General features: G+C 39.5%; 1 protein-coding gene across 2 annotated transcripts in view; it reads right to left on the reverse strand.

Moving 5' to 3' along the window:
- Window positions 1-777: 777 nt before the first annotated feature.
- The window catches only part of zbtb34 (zinc finger and BTB domain containing 34), a 40,038-nt gene continuing 18,748 nt past the window's right edge, over window positions 778-22,067 (reverse strand). For both annotated transcript variants that reach the window (XM_062051113.1, XM_062051112.1), the window contains exon 2: window positions 778-2,426. In XM_062051113.1, the coding sequence (XP_061907097.1) occupies window positions 894-2,426 (1,533 nt within the window). In that variant the 3' untranslated portion in view covers window positions 778-893. The remainder of the gene's footprint in view (window positions 2,427-22,067) is intronic.

Here is a 22,067-nt window from a genome sequence, read left to right on the forward strand (position 1 = left end):
TCCAATCACAAGCTCATTTTCACAGTTAACAGTATCTAAAACCGTGATTTAGCGTCACCTGTATTAGTGATGAGGTAAAATCCTGTGTTTTGCTGGAAAAAACACTTAAGACAGCAGACAGATATCTTTTACTACAAACGGCCATCCCGTCCACATAGCACCTTCTAATCATCATTTTCCCAAGTCTTATCCGTACAATCAACAAGGAATATTTCCTCTACGTGTCAAGGCTTTGTGTTGAGAAAATATTCTTTACATTGTTTGGCAAAAAAAGATACTGTACATACAAGCTAGAATGGATTTCTAACAGTGAACTTGTCTGTGCTCGGTAGGATCTTGGCTATGAGGTAGAACCCAGTAAGTTCCATTAATGTGAGAATACTGTATGTGATAGGAGTTGTGTGTATGAGGTATTGAACGGATGTGTCACACAAAGCTTTGCAAAGAAGAAAAATAAAGAAAAGAAGAAAGATCATTCCTAGTGAGTGAGTGACCTCCTGTGGCCGTATGTGCAAAAACAGGTCAGGTAAAAAGGTGATATGACAAGCATCTTACCAGAGCTTTCACATTTTCAATTATTGCAACATGCCTATATAACTTTGTAAATACGTTTTTAAAAACATGGAAAGATATAAAGAGAAATCTTCTCAGGGGGTCTTGATTATTGGGACCGCCGCAAAAATAGTAAGATGTAGCTCCCGAAGTAACTCCCTTTGCTTGAAAGAATCTAATTCTACAAAGCCTTCTCGCTGCATTTCACACCTAGCTTTCACAAAATGAGCAGAACCCCTTTAATGCAAGACAAGTCAATAGTAGAGGGACCTGATTAAAAAAAAAAAAACCATTGATTTGAAATAGACTATTCTTAAAGCTTCTTTAACCTGAAGCAGGACCTAATAATCACATCTGGATGCTTGAGCTTCTTCCGGACTGCATTTGGAGCTCTCCTCCATATCGTTGGCTGGCGCCTCTTCTGCATATTGTGCCTCATAGGCTATCTCCTCAGCGGTATCCTCTTGGTCTTTCTGACCTGAGCTCCCCTCCGTCCTATTTGGAGAGTCCGTATGGTTGTTGCTCTCGGTTGCTCCCATGTGCTTCTTCCTCAGGTGCTGGTTAAGGGTACCCTGAAATGGGAAGCATTTTCCACAGATCTGACAGTGGAAGGGCTTGTTGTCCGTGTGGCCACGGATGTGGTACTCCAGTTGGTCTTTCCTTGTGTACTTCTTGCCACAGAATTTACATACAAATGGGGTGATTCCCATGTGCAGGCGCATGTGACGGTCGAGGCTCCCTTTTTGATTGAAGGTCTTACCACAATAGACACAAATGAGTCTTTCGTTGTATGGGTACCACTGGCTCCTCAGACTACGCTCTCGCACGTCGTTCTCCAGTATAGTGGGTCCCACAGGAGACTCTGTGTCATCTGAACCTGGTTTGATGTGACTCAGTACCGCCGCTGGGATGGCCAGAGGACGCTTGGCTCTGGCTCTCCCGCCCCTGAACCCACTGAGGATGGAACGGGATGGACTGGAGTTGCTGAGGTTGACGAAGCACGGGGAGGACAGCCCTGTGTAGGAGTAGGCAGCAGACTGGATAACTGGACCATAAGAACCTACACTAACAGCCAAAACTTGCTCTCCATCTACTAGCTCTGTGTGGTAACCATCATCACCAGCTGAGGAACTATCAGAATAGGTAGGCCTCTCGGTTTTCTCTACTTTCACATGCACATCGGTTACTTGCCCATCTTTTCCAATGAGTTCAACTTGCTCCATTTCTCCTTCCATGGGCGTATCATGCTCTGACACACTGTCCGTGCTGCCCCGATCGGACTGTCCTTCTTCTTGCTGCTGTCGCCCACGGCCCAGGCGTGCTTCGTGACTCTGACGGGAGTAGTAAGGGGGGGAGATCTGGGTTGGGTTGACAAAGAGATTGCTGTCATTGACCCCGTTGCGACTGGTCTGCGAGTCATCCTTCTCTGGGCTGCAGGCATTAATTGGGATGCTGATTTTGGAGTGGATGCTCTCCAGGATCTTGGTGCACTTGTCAATAATAACCTGCATTTGCAGAAAGCTAGCAGCGGTGAGGAAACTGATGATGTCCTTCAGCTGTAGGGACATGTGGCCTGTGTAGCAGAACGCAAGAAGCTGCTCAAACACCTCAGGGTTTTTGATGACTGAGATCGAGAGGCCACTCATGGTGCTGAGAGCCGAGTGGTCACGAAAATAGGGTGAGCTAGCTGCCAGCACAGCCTTGTGGGCGCGAAATGGCTGACCCTGAATGTGAACAATGATGTCACATAACTTGCCCTGCAGTCGTAACTCATTGAGTTGAGTCAAAACAGTGTTGCTGAACTCCGGCACATCGAACTCGATGTAGCTGCCGTCGTCCATTTCTTGGATGTGTTTCTCCAGTTTGTCAACCACCTGTGGAGAAAAAACAAACACAATCACAAAAAGATATAAAATACAGTAGACATGCAAGACCGTGCGAGACAGCTCAGTGAGCATTTCAAATAACTCCATAAGTGTGCTTTTTGGAGGGGTTTTCATTTTGGACTGTTGCCATAATAAAATGATACTGACCATAAAATTGCATATGCATGTCTGTTTGACACCATTGCCAGTGTACCCCACCAAACAGAAACACAATATTGGACCCAGAAATAATGTAAAAAAAATAAATGTTTTAAGCAGGCGGAAATGTCCATAATGACAGCGAATCACGGTCGACCTTTTCCCACATCACGGCCAGAGGCTGCGAAAGTAAACAGAATGATTTGAGGTTGACGCTGATGTTGAGAAAAAGCTAATTCAACCTCGGTTGCGTAACAATGCTTTGGGTCGGAAAAGTATCGTGGTGTAGGCCTGGGCAGATAACACATTTTGCTGAACGATATATTGACCGAGAAATCTGTCTGTGTCAGTCTCTTTCAACGCAACACTGTGGAATTTATATCGATCACTTTGTGCAAAGACAGCATTACCTTTATGTTCAATGTAAATACTGTATCTTAATTGTTTGTACAGCAATGTGTTTATACAAGTTTAGATTGGGTTATGACCCGGCCCTAACCAGGATTTGCCAAATAGAGGTCAAAATTCTGCAACTTCTGCCTTCACCAGGTTGTCTTTCTATTCCTCCATTCACGGTGTGTACCGTCTTTCCATATTCTATTGCTCTGTCTCCTTCTGCATGAAGTAAAATGAAATCCAACTCCTTCATATTAACAGACACATTTAAATAAGAATGAAAGCATGTAATTACAATACAAGCAGTACAAGAGTAAAAGTAAAATGTAGGTTGTACAATGCTATTACTATTATTAAACTTTGGTATGTTGTTAAATTTAGGATACATATATTTCATTATGCTTCCGTCCGAGTGCAGCCTGTATAGCAGACCTGGGCAAGTTAAGGCCCGGGGGCCACATGCGGCCCGTTGAGCTTTTCAATCTGGCCCGCCGGACATTCCCAAGTAATTGTTTTAGATCTTTAAGATGGAAAGTGTAGCTGCCATTATGATGTGCAGTGATGTTTTCTAATGACCGTAAGTCTTCAACTAAACTAAGTCTTTCAATGCTTGGAGTCTGCATGATATACTAGTTACTATGGTCATCTAATTAGTGACTATGGTCATCTAATTAGTTACTTTGGTCATCTAATTAGTTACTATGGTCATCTAATTAGTTACTTTGGTCACTATCTCAGATTGTAGGTGTTTTTTACCCTTTGCGTTCATATTTCACTATGTTTGTTACATTTTGGTTGTGTTTTGCTTGATTGTAAAATATGTTGTCAATATTCAGTGTTTTATCCTTCATAGTTAATATTGTAAATCCCACATTCTTTATTTTCATGTACATTCTGGGTGTCTCATTCAGTAAAAAAATGTCAAATTCCATTTTATTTTTTAAGGCGGTCTGTCATACTGTTTTAGCTTTCAATCATTATTGTGAGGGTTTGTATTAGTGTTCCTAAAAATAGATACACCGGCCCCCAGACACACTTTATCTAAATCTGCCCCCCCCCCTAGTCAAATAATTGCCCAGGCCTGCTGTATAGGCTCCAGCAGCCCCCGCGACTCCGAAAAGGACAAGCGGTAGAAAATGGATGGATAGATGGATGGATGTGGTAATTTTTTTAAAGCAGATCATCTGAGCAGATAACAATTTTGCTTCTTTAACATAATCAGTGTGTATGTATGGTAATACAGTTCACCTGACTGACATGGCAAGTGACACCCAGGGGTGAACTGGGACAAAAATTAGGCCCTGGACTTTTTGGTCGAGACCCTCCCACTACACACAGAGATATTGTGCCAAACCCCTTAATACAACCACTATCCCGAACAATACCCCTTAACATTCTAAAGTTTTGAACAAACTAATGATAACTACAAAGTGGATTGCTTACTTGTGCTTAAAAAGATAGTGTAGTAATTTAAGATGTACAAAACACATTACAATGTGTAAATCTGCAATGTGGCGTTACTTGAAGAAAGTATAAAATAGGGCTTAAAATGTTTGCTGTTTATTTCATTTAAAGTTTAGTATGTGACCATTTTGAACCGTTTATGAATGTTTTATTCACATCCACACCATGCTAGAAGAAAGCGGACTTGTCTCCCATAATACCACCTCTTTATTAATAGTCAGTAGAGTTTTCATCAACATTTACTATTTTATCATCCTCTATCCTATCTCCTAATGTGCTGTCATAGAGCAATGAAGAAATCAGCTGCAGGTGTGAGGAATATGCTAAAGTAGCTGCTGTCAAACATCTCCTTCATTTTTTGCTCTTAGCAGTATCAGTAAAGCTTTTCTTCTATCTCTTCATTTTCCTATACCCATATTCTTTTTGTTTTCCCATTGTTTCTTTCTGCCCCACGCTCATGTCTTGAACTGATTATTATTAAGATGATTGGATGAGGAAGCGCTATACCATGCATGGGTGGGACCTCGGGGCCTCTGTAGCCTCAAATTGGGCCGTTTTGCCAAATAGCCTTGACAGACAAGGCACGGCCTGAGTCAATCTAATGCCACCTTTCTGTCTCTGTTGTGTGTCGGGAGAAGGAGTTGCAGTGGGTTGCAAATGTCCAAAGATAAAATATGCAAAAAAGTAAACATGCATGCATATGGCAATTATCGACGCTGAAAAAGATACCGACTTCATCTTCATTTATTGTTGAGTTAATTGATTTTTCAAATATTGGCCCAGGCCTAATATAGAGGAAATCGAGCCAACGTACAGCATTGAAAGGTACTGATTGGCTTCTGGCGATCATACTTTTTCACAGAAAAAATAATCGGTAGCCGGTCGACTACAGTACCCTCAGTTGCAACATTTTCTTTGTTTGCAGCCATTCAGGTACGTTCAATACCTCAGTGTATTTATGCAATCTGTGATGTTGAAGTACACAAATCACTCGAGCCCTAAACAAGTAATCAGTATTAGTCTTGAGAAGCAGGAAGTAATCAGTAATGGGATAGGCTTGAAAAAAAAAAATATATATATACAGGTAGTGCATCGCTAGCACAAAAGGGAGCAAAGTGTTCAAAATCTTTCTAAAAAAAAACCCAAAAAGAACTGGACTATGACATTTTTTTGTTCATATTGAAGACTACAGTATGTTTACCTTCTTTTAAAAATGTTTAATAATTTGTTCCTTTGGTATACTTATTACAAACTGTCAGTGTGCACTATGAAAAACAACATATACATAGAGTACATCAAGTTAGGGATGTAACAATATGAACATTTCATATCACGGTTAACATGATCAAAATGATCACTGTTATTATTGCGGTATTGTTAGCTGTGTTTAAAAAATACTTAAACACACACTGAAAGCGTTTGACCAAGTTGTTTTGTTTTTTTAGATAACTAAAATAGACACACTGTTAGAAAACCCACTATTTTGCACGTTCTGTGTTTCTTATGCTTCACTTGCAGTCAATCCATTTTTGTGTAAGTGATTAACCGTCCAAAAGAAGTGGGAAGAAGCACAGCTTGTCCGGTTCCACTTCTGTGCCAATAAACATTCCAAAGAGAGAATGAAAGAAGGAAGGAACCAACTGAACCTCACATAAGCAAGCACTTGGTGACTTGGCAATGGAGGCAAGGAAAAACTCCCATATGGGAATAATCCTTGGACAGAACCTAGGCTCTGTAGGGTTGGCTGTCTGTCTCAACCAGTAGGGTAAAGAAAGAAAGACAGAGTAGAGGGACAAGAGCATATAGAGATTTAAAAAAAACATACTGTAGTTCAAAAGATTAGGATAAAGCAGAGCCTATTCGTTTCTACCCGTGTCACATAAGTATCTCTTTGTAATATCAGACACTTTACTTCAACAGTTTTGTATACTTTGTGAGCACCATCTGCTTGTACGGTTTCTTCAACTGGCAGATATTAGTACAACATTCAAGTTCTGTACTCATTTTTAATGTTAGTATTTTATCTGTTTTAATAGTTAAGCTTTTATTCCTTGTATTTTAACACTTTAAGATTTACTTAAATGAAAAGTGAGTAAAAAACACAATGCATCATTATTATTTTATTATATAAAAAGTATAAAAAAGATAACTAAGTCATGAATAATGTAGAACTGACCAAGCAACAATGAAAAACAATGCAGTAAACTTTAGAGATATGCACAATTGCACATATACTAAGATCAGGCTATCTTGCGGTCCATGTGGGAAAATAAACCTATTTTGAGTTTTGCGTAAGTCATACTCTGCCCTTGGATATACATCTGAGGAAAACCCACTATAAAAAAAGGTGTCCCACAAACCAAATTCCAGTTTGCCACTGGAATGTTTGCCAAAAACACAATTTATTTCTACGTACTGTGTCCACGAGCTTAACAAGCGAACTCAGAAGATAAACCTCTGGCAATGAATTGAATTGTCTTTATTGTCATTGTACCAGTACAACGGAATTTGCAGTACAAACCCATAAAGTGCAGAAATAATTTAACATTAAAAGCATAAAAAAGAATAGGCTGGATCTTTAAAAGACACATTTAACACGATAAGCATAAACACGCACGCACACACACATACACAGTAGCAGCTTAAGGAGACAAAACAAAAAACAGTAGATTGCAGAGACCCTGAGGGAAGATAGGCACATATTGCAGACATTGAACATAACAGGCAGAAACAGTAAAGTGCAACACATTTGGTGATTATGAGGAAAAGGGTGGTATTGAGTAAATGTACTTTGCATATCATTACTATAACACAGATGGAGATTAATAGGAAAAGGTATTTGCAGTGTTAAGCACTGTTATAGCTTTTGGATAGAAACTGTTTTAAGTCTATTAGTCCGAGCATTTGGAGACCTGAAACGTCTGCCTGATGGCAATAATTCAAAGTGTTGGGTGACCTGGGTGGAACGGATCCCTTAAAATGTTTTTAGCCCTACTAAGACAGCGAGAGCTGTACAATTCTTCCAGGGAGGGGAGTGGGCAACCAATTATTTTTTTGGGCACACACACAGGCAGTACATCAGGATGCTTTCTATGGAGCAACGATAGAATGACACCAAAAGTTTCTGAGTCAGATTGTTATTCCTACAAACTCTCAGAAAGTACAGTCTCTGCTGTGCATTCTTGATGGTGGTCGTGGTGTTAATGTTCCAAGTTAAGTCCTCCTGTATGCGCACGCAGAAAAAACGGAAATCTGTTACCCTCTCCACCTGTTTCTCCCCGATGAATAGGGGCTGAGTGTCTGTTTAGGCTTTCCTCCTAAAGTCTATGATCAGCTCCTTGGTCTTGGAGGTGTTCAGTACAAGGTTATTGTCTGAACACCACACTGACAGCTGCTCCACCTCGTCCTGGTAAGCCGACTCATCTCTGGGAGAGATGAACCCCACAACTGTGGTATCATCACCAAACTTGATGAACAATAATACAAGATAGTGGTAATAGATCTGTGTACCAACATTGCAAACGTTAAATGTTAACAACATTCCAAAAAATGCCTAGCCTGCTTGTGGTCAGTAATGCACAAAACATTTCAAGTTTTTATTCAGGCCAATACTCGGGCATCACACCGTCTTTTGAAATAGTTTTTGAATAGAGCTACACACAATCACATAATAAACCAACAATAATGCATACGTTGCATACAAATTGCAACTAAATGTACTAGAAAACCATAAAATGCAACAAATCGAAAAAAAACCCCAAAAAAACAACAACAACTTTAACATTCCAAGCACAACATTGACAATTGATTGAACTAATGTATTTATTACTTTTATCTTGTCTTTGCTGTTATTTATTGATGAGTACCAAGACTCCTGTGGAGTAAAACAGATGGTAACAGAACATTGACCAAGTAAGTTGAAGGTACAGTATATGCTACATATTTGGCAGAGAATGAAGAAAGTCTGGTTCCTCTGGCATGTTGCACAAGGCTCTGTACCAAATTAAAGTTAAAGTACCAATGATTGTCACACACACACTAGGTGTGGCAACATTTGTCTTCTGCATTAGACCCATCCCCTTGTTTACCCCCTGGGAGGTGAGGGGAGCAGTGGGCAGCAGCGGTGCCGTGCCCGGGAATCATTTTTGGTGATTTAACCCCCAATTCCAACCCTTGATGCTGAGTGCCAAGCAGAGAGGTAACGGGTCCCATTTTTATAGTCTTTGGTATGACTCGGCCGGGGTTTGAACTCACAACCTACCGATCTCAGGGCGGACACTCTAACCACTAGGCCACTGAGTAGGTTAAATGCAGCACATATACAGTACTGTATGTCCTTAATTTGACTTCTTGCATCAAGAGCCAGAAGAAGCATTTTCATTACTGATATCTATGTTTGTTGAATCATTTCAGCAATTTAGAAGTACATTTGCAAATAACATCACTATACCAATATAGTGTTGCCTAGTTTTGGCCAAACTACTTACTAACCCAAACACTTGGGTTATTGAGAAGATGCCAATGTACATACTGTGCTAAAGCAGGTCACTGAAGCCACATCAATGACAGAAAGTACTTCTGTGTAATGCACATGTGCAAAGCAAATTCATAATGCAACATCAAGTACAGTGAATATAGAAGCTCTTCCTCAATCTCTCCCACAGCTGCAAACTCTTTCCTGTCCCTAGCTGGCAATCCAGCTGGATGTTCATGTGCATTTAGTCACAGTCAGGGCCTTTTGGAGAGTAAATACTTGGTCCAGTTGCCAAGGTTTGCCAAGACACCCGTCTATGTTCTCATTGAGGCACCGAATGGGGATAAGACGGTGCAAGAGGGCGATAATTACCCTCTCACATACGTGTATGTAGCCTTCTTATTTCTTAGTACATGTCCATGTACTTCAACCTCAGCCATGGTTACTTAAGGGTTGGTACAGAAGGGTTGGTACTGAAGCCATGTTACATGGGCAGCCAAAAAAGTTATGCTCAGTGGTCAAAATATATGTGATGAGTCAAGTTCATATGCTCCCAAAATATGGGGTTCAGTTACCTGAACGGTAATAAAATTAATTGTGAAAGCAACTTCATCTAACAGTTTTGGAAAACCAATTACTTTTCCTCAATATTGCGATTTTATATACAATACATTTTTATAGTTCTTCTTCAAAGCAAACACAAAGTAATATCGTATTTTTCGGACTATAAGTCACAGTTTTTTTCATAGTTTGGCCGGGGGTGCGACTTATACTCAGGAGCGACTTATGTGTGAAATTATTAACGCATTACCGTAAAATATCAAATCATATTATTTAGCTCATTCACGTAAGAGACTAGACGTATAAGATTTTATCGGATTTAGCGATTAGGAGTGACAGATTGTTTGGTAAACGTATAGCATGTTCTATATGTTATAGTTATTTGAATGACTCTTACCATAATATGTTACGTTAACATACCAGGCACGTTCTCAGTGGGTTATTTATGCGTCATATAACGTACACTTATTCAGCCTGTTGTTCACTATTCTTTATTTATTTTAAATTGCCTTTCAAATGTCTATTCTTGGTGTTGGGTTTTATCAAATAAATGTCCCCAAAAAATGCGATTTATACTCCAGTGCGACTTATATATGTTTTTTTTTCCTTCTTTATCATGCATTTTCGGCCGGTGCGATTTATACTCCGGAGCGATTTATACTCCGAAAAATAAGGTAATCTACTTTCTAATTTACTGTTATTTTCTGGTTACGTTCTGCTGTAACGCAGATCCATCTACGCTTCTGTGCAGCCTTATTCCAAAGTGAAATCATTTCATTTGTGTCCTTAAAATTGTAGAGATAACCCCATAATGACAAAATTAAACATTTTTTACTTTGGCAGCAATTACAGCCTCAAGTCTCTTTGAATACGATGCCACAAGCAGGGTGCACCTATCTTTGGGCAGTTTTGCCCATTCCTCTTTTGCAGCACCTATCAAGCTCCATCAGGTTGGAAGAGATGCGTTGGTTTTCATCCCGGATGTCTCTGTCAATCGCTGCATTTATATTTTCCTCTATCCTGACTAGTGTCCAGTTTTTGCCGCTGAAAAACATCCCCACAGCATGATGCTGCCACCACCATGTTTCATTGTAGGGATGGTATTGGCCTGGTGATGAGCGGTGCCTGGTTTTCTCCAAAAATTACGCTTGGCATTCACGCCAAAGAGTTTGATCTTAGTCTAATCAGACCAGTCTTTCGGGTGCATTTTGGCAAACTTTTTACAAAGAAATGTCTTCCGTCTGGCCACTATATCATACAGGTCTGATTGGTGAATTGCTGAAGAGATGGTTGCCCTTTTGGAAGGTTCTCCTGCCTACACAGGAGGAATGCTGTAGCTCTGACAAAGTGAACATTGGGTTCTTGGTTAGCTCTCTTTACTACATGAAGATGAATGCAACAACGTGCAGAGACATCCTGGATAAAAACAAAAACAATGCTTCCCATCCAACTTGATGGCACTTGAGAAGTGCTGCAAATAGGAATGGGCGAAACTGCTTTAAGATAAGTGTGCCAAACTTGTGGCATCGTATTAAAAAACAAAACTTGAGGGTGTAATTTCTGCAAAAGGTGCATCAACAAAGAATTGAGCAAAGGCTGTGAATACTTATGTACATGTGATTTTTTTTATTCTTTAATAAATTTGCACAGTTTAAAAAAAAACAAAAAACTTTTCACTTTGTCATTATAGGGCGCTGTGAGTGAAATTTTGAGGAAAAATATAGATTTTTTTTCGTTTTCGAATAAGGCTGTAACAACAAAATGTGGAAAAAGTGAAACGCTGTGAATACTTTCTAAATGCACTGTAGATTTCTGACACAATTGCTTAGCCCTACTTTCTGGTGAATTTTTGTACAAGATAGAAATTCCAGTTGTGAAGTAAATGTTATGCACTGAGGTAAATCTGCCATGACTGCACAAACAAGTTCCTGTCTTGGCGTGGTATGATTGAAGGCTAAAGCGCTCTAAAGCAATCAAATGGGTGTGTTTTGGAACTATCAAAAGACACAAAGGTTTTACCGCTAACGCTTATAGACAGTCTCCTCTGGCTGAAAACACTACAGGCTGTAACAGATACTTTACTGATACACAGATAAATGTCAAGTGTTTACAGCAGGGGTGTCCAAAGTGCGGCCCGGGGCCATTTGCGGCCCGCAGCTAATTGTTTACCGGCCCGTCACACATTCTGGAAATGCTATTGCAAAAATAAAAATAAAAACATTAAAAAAAGTAAAATCTAACTAGAAAAAGTTGCAATGTTGACACAAAGCTGCCATGCAGGCTGTTTTTTTCTTTTGTCTATCTTTATTTTTCTTTTTTTGCCATTGCTAAAAAAACAAAAAAAAAACAATGTTATAATGAATTATTGACCTATTCAAGGCTCCAATTATTTCAAATATTTCACTTAAAAATGTTTTATGTGGAAAATATTGCATATATTGTGTGGTTGCCATACAAAAACATCAACGTTTTCTTTGACAAAAGAGCATAAAACAAACAAAATTATAGTTAAAACGTAAAATTGACAGATATATCTGAAGTTGATCTCGTAAGTTAAGTGTTGAAAGTGAAAAAAACCTAATACAAATGTATCACTTTGAGTGGGGCACCTTTTGTATCGTAAATATATTTAATGGGATTTTATTTATCTTTTCACTGTGATTACTCAAAAATAACAATGAATTAATATCAATGGTGTCTTGCATTATTGATGTTTTTAAGGCTCTAATTACTTCACATCAAACATTGCTTTCTGAAAGTTTTGGGCAGTGGGGGAAATACTGCATATTTCAGTTTTATTATAAAAAACAAAGTTGTCTTGACAGAAAAGGCATAAAACCTTTTTGGTTTTTTAAATTTTATATCAACCTAAAGTTGATATACTGTAGAGATTTACTGTAAGCGTTAAACAAAAAAAATAAAAAAATAATTTGACTTGATTTTAACATTTTAATGACTTAGACCCATTATGGTCCCCGAGAGCCCTAAAGGTAAAAAAACAAAACAAAATCCATATATTTTGTTATGATTTGAAAATTAAAACTATCAAAATGGCCCCCGCAGGCTTTAATTTTTCCGTGTGCGGCCCTCAGTGGAAAAAGTTTGGACACCCCTGGTTTACAGGGAACCAATTTTTTTAATTGCTTGGGAGGAGTAAATGTTTCTCAGGGCAAGATTGTTTTCATTTTATGTTTGGCAGGACTAATGAGTAGACACAGTACTGAGAAAATAAATAATTGGATCGAAAAAGATTGCAAGTCAATAATATGAGGTTGAAATAAGCTAGACTGACTTTGTCCACGGTGGACCAAGCATTGTTTGTAATGGACGTTTCTTTGTTGACCTTCTCGATTAAGAAGTGCAATAAATTAAGCAGCAAAACACAATGTGTCTTGGCGGTTGGCAATTAATACTGCAATGTCATGATAATGGGGAAGATAACCTTCAAACAAGCAGCGTTTTCACTTTTCAACCATTGGCTGAGATGGTGCAAACAAAGTTAAAATTACACCGCAAAAATTCAGCAGTTCAACATTACAGAAAACCACCCTTTCAAATGGGCCTCACTTAATTAGCAAGCATCAATGCAAGCTAATTACTTTTTCAGCAGGCCGTGATAGTTCAGTCGTTATCCCAAACAGCAGCAGATTGTAAAAAGGTTTAATGGGTATACACCTATAATTGTAAATCAAGTAATGACGTAGTTTGGTGCTAAATTAACATTCGCACGGCAGAAAACAATGTGTCGCAACTGGTCCAACATTTAAGATACATTTACAAAACAACAAAATGACTTGTCCAGCTTTACTGACATATTTGTCATGTTTAGCTACTGAAGGTAGAAATACCAGGACAGGCAGGCAGATGATTTAAAAGACCCGCTGTGTGGCGGTGCCTGCAGAGCAAGGCGCATGATGTTGAGTGTGTCAAAACGCACTCACAAAGTGCATACGAGCAATAACATCTAGGAGAGGAAGAATGGTAAAAAAACGACAATTTGTGCTGCCTGTATCATGATTGATTTTAAAGTGACTCACTCAATGGACAGTTGTCCAGCTGGCCGGGGACGTTTCCTGTTGATTTTGGGTAAGCAATCCATTTATGTCGAAACAGCCTCGCTCAAAGTTCTATATTTATAGCGTCAAAATCGCTTTCATCCCCCTCTCCCGGCTTCTGTCTGCTCCAACGTGTCACTCTTTCCTCGCTTCTATAAGCAGCAGTATATTTAGCTTCAATAGTATAAGGTGGTGAATCTTCATTTTTTTCAAAAATAGTCATCCTCGTTGTCTGTTACCAAGTCTGCCATGATTAGAAAACACTTGTGTTTGATACCAGAAGTAGGAACACACATGTTGCCGAAAGTCAGACGTGCGCTGCTATGGAAACAGAAATCAAGCGTGCTAATATTAGCACACTAATATTAGAATGCTAACAGGTGAAAGGCACGCATACTTTAAAGATGTCGGCAAGTAATGTCATCCATGACCATTAGGTTAAAAAGTAAGACCCCGGATTGTAAATAATGTAAATAATTCATTGTATATATTCTGATGATTATCTTGTGTGATGACTGTATTATGAAAATAGTATATATCTGTATCATGAATCAATTTAAGTGGACCCCGACTTAAACAAGTTGAAAAACTTAATCGGAGGTTACCATTTAGTGGTCAATTGTACGGAATATGTACTTCACTGTGCAATCTACTAATACAAGTTTCAATCAATCAATCAACATTTGATCAAATGCTAGCATAAACTGTTAGCATGCTGACATTAGCATACTAACAGGGGAACAGCTAGCTTACATCCAAAAAAGCGGCATGTAATACAATTCATGAGCTGAACATGTTGATCATTGAATCGGTTGAGAAATGTGGGAATTGTGGAACTTGGAAAAATGGGAATTTTTCCAATGGGAATTTCCTGGTGCTTTGGGAATTTTTTGAAGGGGATAAATAGCATGATTGTCCTGAATGAGCTGAACTGGTTGGTTTGAATCGGTGAAGAAATGTGTTGGTAGTGATCATTTATAATTGAGTAATAGTAAGGGTGTAACGGTACGTGTATTTGTATTGAACCGTTTCGGTACGGCGGGTTCGGTTCGGTTCGGTTCAGAGGTGTAACGAACGAGTTTCCACACGGACATATTAAGTAGCGCACCGCACGTAGTGTAAACAATGCACACCGAGGCACAACACACGGCATGTTAGCAACGACCGGTCTATGACAACATGTAAAAGCCAGAGCTGGAAGACCCTCCTGCCTCGTTAAGATCTCCCGTTTGGGAACACTTCGGCTTTGCGGTGTTCAGCAGCAGTAGGGTATGCTTCTGCCAACACGTCAAACATGCTAACCCATTTTGAAGCGGCACCACCCCCAAGTGAACATCGCTTCAACGAAGAGAAAGACAGACAAACAGCTCCCCACCGCATTCAAGCAGCCTCTCCTTGGCGAGTCAGGCAGGGCTAAAGCAATAACAAATGTTTTTATAGCAGCAGATTTAAGACCATATTGCATTAAAAACTAGATTTTGACCCACTTCTATAGATAGATAGTACTTTATTGATTATTTCAGGAGATGGTGGAAGAACAATGAGCCCATATATTCTCTTACTGCCAAGTTAGCCAGGCACTACCTCGCCATACCTGCTACCTCCACAATGTGGATACACTGATTTTTCTGGCAAAAAACATGAAGATTGAGTGAAAGTCACCAGGGTTAAAGGCTGGGGGGGGAAGAAAAGTTAATCTGAGGCTGAGTTGACTTGAAACTGTTTAATGTTGCACTTTTTATATGTAGAAGAAAAGTTTTGTCATTTTATTTAATCTGAGCAACAACTTGAGGCAGTGTAATGTTGATTAACGTGGACAAGTTGAAAAACGTATTCGGGTGTTACCATTTAGTGGTCAATTGTACGGAATATGTACTGTACTGTGCAATCTACTAATAAGTCTCAATCAATCAATGAAAAAAAGCACTTCATATGTAGAAAGGCTTTGTTAAGAAATCATTCTGAGCCTTATCTTTAGTTTTTATTTGATATATGTTGACCACATTAACCCTGGCAATGGTCCCTGTGTGTATATGTATGTTATTGTTATGCTTAGCATTCATGACTGCCTGCTGTTGCACTGATCAGCCTAGTGGTGGCTCACGTCCATCACACACAGAGCTATTTCTATTTTTGGGCAGAATTATTATAGTGTTCCCAATGTTAAAAGGATAAAGCCGTTGTTTACAAATTTGGTCAATAAATAACCAAAAAAATGTATATTTTGTTGTTTTCTTACTGTACCGAAAATGAACCGAACCGTGACCTCTAAACCGAGGTACGTACCGAACCGACATTTTTGTGTACCGTAACACCCTTGAGTAATAGCGTTACAGAATTCCAGGAATTACAGAATTACCAGGAAAACCGGAATTTGGTTTGGACCTTGGGAAAGTGTTAGTTTGAAAGTCCAGGATGCTTTGGAGCATTCACACAATAAATACATGTTTAAGATGCACAAACACTTTAAGGATAAAACAACTTAGAGTAGCAACTTGTGGATGACAGAGCAGACAGTGGACAATAAGTAAACTATTGGTGGCGTTTCTTTCCATAAATATAATTCATTATTATTAATATTAGTGACAATTAATTCAAACAGTACAGTAAATTTGACAATGAGCCATATATAAGTATGCAAATGGCCTAATAGGTTACCGCATATGTCAGCTACCGAATTTGTAACCCGTTTAAAAATAATTCAGTTTTTTTATATGCCAACTGATATATTGTTATACATCATTGATTTACATTTTTTGTTGAAAGCATGTGCTTTTGGCATCACGGTTAAAATGAACACTTGGAAACATTGATAAAATTACAAGTTGTTACTTAAAAAAAAAACTAAGCCTCAAAACATTCTAAAGAAGCCGCCGGAAATTCTGGCCTTTTAGGACGCAGCAATCACAAATTTTTTTTGTAAAATCCTGTGTGGACTGACTGACAGAAAGAACGATAAACAAACACCAGCAAATACATGATCTCCTTGGCAAAGGTTGCGTATTTTCCGGACCATAGGGCGCACCGGATTAAAAGGCGCACTGCCGATGAACGGCTCAAGTCAGGTCTATTTTCATACAAAAGGCGCACCGGATTACAGGGCGCATTAAAGGGGTCATGATATTTTTTTCTTCTTCTAAATTTAGAACACTTCCTTGTGGTCTACATAACATGTGATGGTTCTTTGTTCAAAATGTTGCATAGATTATGTTTTAAAGACCATCTTTAAGCCGCTTTTTGACAGTCGCTTCAGGATGCGCCGTTTTGTGGGCGGTCTTATTTACGTGGCTCATCTTCGGCAGCGTCTTTTCTCCGTCATCTTTGTTGTAGCGGTGTAGTGTGCAAAGACGGCAGTGGAAGAAGTGTCAAAAGATGGAGCTTACTCTTTTAATGACATTCAGATTTTACTTACATCAATAACGGAACAGGATCTCCTTATCCGGAAACAACAACAAGGCTTTATGTGAATTATGTAAACTCACTACACCGGTATGTTTTAGCGCTTTCATGGCGAGTTGACTGACAGATATAAGTAAGAACTTTACACAACTTTATATTAGAAATGGCAACAGCAGAGGATGAATGTCCCATAACAAGAACATAGCAAAAAAGAAGACGCTTAACTACGGTGTCGGCACGGACTAAAAAGGCGGATGCGCACACATTTTCAGGACTTATGCAGATCCCAAATACAGACCAGCAGGTACCAGAAAGTAAGAAAAGCTTTTACATAATATTGCGATATAAAACGCCAGATAATATGTCTTACCTTATACACACCATAATAATACTTGTATGTTGAAGCACAGTACAATCCATCAAGCGATGTGGCTTCATAGCTTACCAAAGTCATAAAACATTTTGATATATTTTTGAGCGTCGTGTGTAATGTTCTATATTTTCAATGCAACATAACATTTTGGTGTTGTTTACCGTATTTTTCGGACTATAAGTCGCAGTTTTTTTCATAGTTTGGCCGGGGGTGCGACTTATACTCAGGAGCGACTTATGTGTGAAATTATTAACACATTACCGTAAAATATCAAATAATATTATTTAGCTCATTCACGTAAGAGACTAGACGTATAAGATTTCATGGGATTTAGCGATTAGGAGTGACAGATTGTTTGGTAAACGTATAGCATGTTCTATATGTTATAGTTATTTGAATGACTCTTACCATATTATGTTACGTTAACATACCAGGCACGTTCTCAGTTGGTTATTTATGCGTCATATAACGTACACTTATTCAGCCTGTTGTTCACTATTCTTTATTTATTTTAAATTGCCTTTCAAATGTCTATTCTTGGTGTTGGGTTTTATCAAATAAATTTCCCCCAAAAATGCGACTTATACTCCAGTGCGACTTATATATGTTTTTTTCCTTCTTTATTATGCATTTTCGGCCGGTGCGACTTATAGCCCGAAAAATGCGCTACTTGAGTCATATTGCAGTTTACACGTATCGCTTATGTGTGACTGCCATCTACTGGTCACACTTATCATTTCATGATGTATCAAATAAAATAGCTTCGAAGTCGGTAAGCACAACCAAAATTATTCCGTACATTAGGATTTTAAGTGCGCCTTACAGTCCGAAAAATACGGTAATTAATGTGTGTTTTGTTGGTCTGTCGCTTCCAAACAACTCACTGCACAATTCCAAAAAAGAGTGAACTCTCCTGCCAGTTATCCATTCTCTTTGTCTATGTGGGTGGAGATACGGCCTGGGCCGGTGCTGCTAGCACACATGCACGCGCACACATACAGCCTTGTAACTCAAACGTAAGGTAATGTAGTATGATCCGGATCACCCCCAAAATAACTAATTTCATCAAAATCTGCCAAAAACGTACTGCGTTATGTTACTAACAGACATACAAACACCATACTAACTTTATTTATGAAGCCCTTTAAAAACAACCACAGTTGAAAAACAAAAGGACTGGACACCACAAACAAGATAAAATACAGAAAAGCAAAGGCAAAAGACAGACTGAAAAACAGCACAATAGACATTATGTGCAGCCTAGTAAAGGACAGAGAAATTATTAGATGACAAACAGGAACAGAACATGTGTTCTCCTCTGGGTTCTGTCTGTCCTACCTGCTCAGTGGCCTCGTGGTTAGAGTGTCCGCCCTGAGATCGGCTGTGAGTTCAAACCCCGGCTGAGTCATACCAAAGACTATAAAAATGGGACCCATTACCTCCCTGCTTGGCACTCAGCATCAAGGGTTGGAATTGAGGGTTAAATCATCACCAAAATGATTCCCGGGCGCGGCCACCGCTGCTTCTTACTGATCTCCTCACCTCCCAAGGGGTGAGGGTGATGGGACAAATACAGACGATAATCTCACCACACCTAGTGTGTGTGACAATCATTGGTACTTTAACTTTAACGTCGGAAAAGAACACCTACTTTACCAAATGACTCACAGAAATGAAAATACCCCTTACTTATAGAGCTACAACTCCAAACAAAGTTAATTGAACAAAATTACCTAATTAAAGTGACATTAAAGTGAGCCACGGTTACAAAGAACACTTAAAACATTCGTACCGAATTCGTAACGTTACAAGCTGATGCAATGTTATTGAAAAAAACCAAACCCTCGGACACTAACTTTTATGCAACGTTTTAAAAAAGCTGCCATGAAAGCAGGCATTTTAGGCCACAACACGAACAAAAAAAGCATGAGCAATTCTGTAGGGACCGATACACAGCGTGAAGCAAATTAGAATTTGTCTATAATGGATTCTAAGAAAAGTCCCAGACCAAAATATGCACCTTCCTGTGGTTAAAAGAAAACTGGTTTTGATCAGAGGACACCAACTACTACTGTACATACTAAACCAAAGACCTGTTAGGTAAGGCAATTGTGTCTCCTATTTACACACCAACCGCAGCATGTCATTAAAATGCCTGAAAAGTAAGTCTGCACTCAGTGGTACTTTACCTTAGGCCTGGGCTGAGAACAAGTTTTGCTCGACGATATATCCCTCCATGTATTCATTTTCCACCGCTTGTCCCTCTCGGGGTGGCGGGGGTAGCTGGAGCCTATGCCAGCTGCATTTGGGTGGAAGTCGCCACCTCATCACAGTCGACGATATATTAACCTACAAATTATTGCCGATAAACGATATTACGGTCATTTTGAGACCAAATTAACCACTGATGTAATAATAATAATGCAAGTATACCCTTATAAATGCAATAAACGTGTACTTCTCGTATATTTTAACACTGTAATTGGACTGTAAACGTTTAAATCTCCAAGTTAAACAAAATTAATATATATAATAATATTATATAAAATATAACATGTATTATACGTGACTGCGTGGGTTCCCTCCGGGTACTCCGGCTTCCTCCCACCTCCAAAGACATGCACCTGGGTATAGGTTGATTGGCAACACTAAATTGGCCCTAGTGTGTGAATGTGAATGTTGTCGGTCTATCTGTGTTGGCTCTGCGATGAGGTGGCGACTTGTCCAGGGTGTACCCCGCCTTCCGCCCGAATGCAGATAGGCTCCAGCAACCCCAAAAGGGACAAGCGGTAGAAAATGGATGGATAGTGATAAAACAAGTGGGTAAAATAAAATATACCGTAATTTCCGGACTATAAGCCGCTACTTTTTCCCCTCGTTCTGGTTCCTGCGGCTTATACAAGGGTGCGGCTTATTTACGGCCTGTTCTTCTCCGACACCGACGAAGAGGATTTCGGTGGTTTTAGTACGCAGGAGGAAGACGATGACACAATGATTAAAGACTGACTTTTCATATACCGGTAGGCTGGTTATTTTGATAACGTACAGGCGAGCACTTTGTATTACTTTGCCCCCCCCCCGTTGTATTATTTGTACTCTGCACGAATGCTGTTCGCCATGTCAAAGATGTGAAAGTTTGATTGAATGATTGAAAGGTTTATTGTTAATAAATGGGACGCTTTGCGTTCCCAAACAGTCATCTCTGTCCCGACAATCCCCTCCGTGGTAGCAGGAACCCCTATATACTACGGTAATTACACATCAAAACCCTGCGGCTTATAGTCGGGTGTGGCTTATATATGGATCAATCTGTATTTTCCCCTAAATTTAGCTGGTGCGGCTTATAGTCAGGTGCGGCTTATAGTCCGGAAATTACGGTACTTATGTAGTCTTTGCAAAATGTTGCACTTGAAGAAAAATCACAACCAAATAAGGCTGAAACGACGCGTCGACGTAGTCGACGTCATCGGTTACGTAAATACGTCGACGCCGTTTTTGTGCGGCGACGCGTCGCATATTTACGTCACACTACCATCATGGCGAAGAGCAAAGCAGACGATCAAAGCAGACGATGCTAGCGAGGGGGAAAAATCACGCCAAAAGTCGTCAAAAGTGTGGAAGTATTTCAATACACAGCCTAATAATGTTGTTGTATGCACACTGTGTCGAGCGTAAATGGCCTATCATAGCAGCACAACGGCTATGAACGAACATTTGAAAAGAAAACCATCAACCATCAACTAGTCAATCGTCCGTGTGAGCATACGTTGTCATCATTACACAAAAACATGAATGTGTCATTTGTATCTGCTAGGGGTGTAACGGTACGTGTTTTGTATTGAACCGTTTCGGTACGGGGCTTTCGGTTCGGTACGGGGGTGTACCGAACGAGTTTCTAAGCTAAAGCTAACTTTAGCTGCTAAAGTCTTAACAAGCTACTTCGCTCCTTCTGCCTCCGTCTCAGCACGCAGCATTGTCCCACCCACACAACCATCTGATTGGTACACACGAAGCATTATCAGCCAATCAGCAGTGCGTATTCAGAGCGTTACCAGCCAATCAGCAGTGTGTATTCAGAGCGCATGTAGTCAGCGCTTCAGCGTCGAGCAGATAGGTGTTTAGCAGGTGAGCATCAGGCAGCGGACTCTCCCCAAATGATAATAAACACCTCCCAGTCAACTACTAGTAACATCACTATGAGCCCGTTGACCTTCTAGAAACGTAAACTGCAGCTCAGCTCACTCGCAGTCCTGGCTTGAGGTGAAGGCTAATTAGCTCTCAGTTCCAGCCACATCGACCCCTTCTGAGCGCCTATTTTCAGCTGCTGGGAATATTGTAAACAAGAAAAGAACCAGAGCATGTAGACATGCTAACCTTTCTTCATTACAACAGTTAGTCACTCACTGGAATGAGTAGAATTGGTTATTGTGTACTGTGTTGGACTGGATGTTTATTTTGCACATTTTAAAATTTTTAATGTTTACAGTGCTCCAGAATATTTAGATTGGCACTTTTTTGTATTGGATGTTTATCTTTATTTTTGCACATTTTAGCAAATAAGCAATACTTTCACTTTTGTTGAAATGTTTACACTGTTGTTACAGAATATTTCGTTTTACACTTTTTTGTATTGGATGTTTATCTTTATTTTTGCACATTTTAAAGCAAAATAAGCAATACTTTTACTTTTGAAATGCTTATACTATTGCAGAATATCAAGATTTGCACTGCATGTTGACTTTTATATTTGCACATTAAAAAGCAAATAA

The sequence above is a fragment of the Entelurus aequoreus genome, linkage group LG06 (assembly GCF_033978785.1).
Source record: "Entelurus aequoreus isolate RoL-2023_Sb linkage group LG06, RoL_Eaeq_v1.1, whole genome shotgun sequence".
Classification (NCBI taxonomy): Eukaryota; Metazoa; Chordata; class Actinopteri; order Syngnathiformes; family Syngnathidae; genus Entelurus; species Entelurus aequoreus.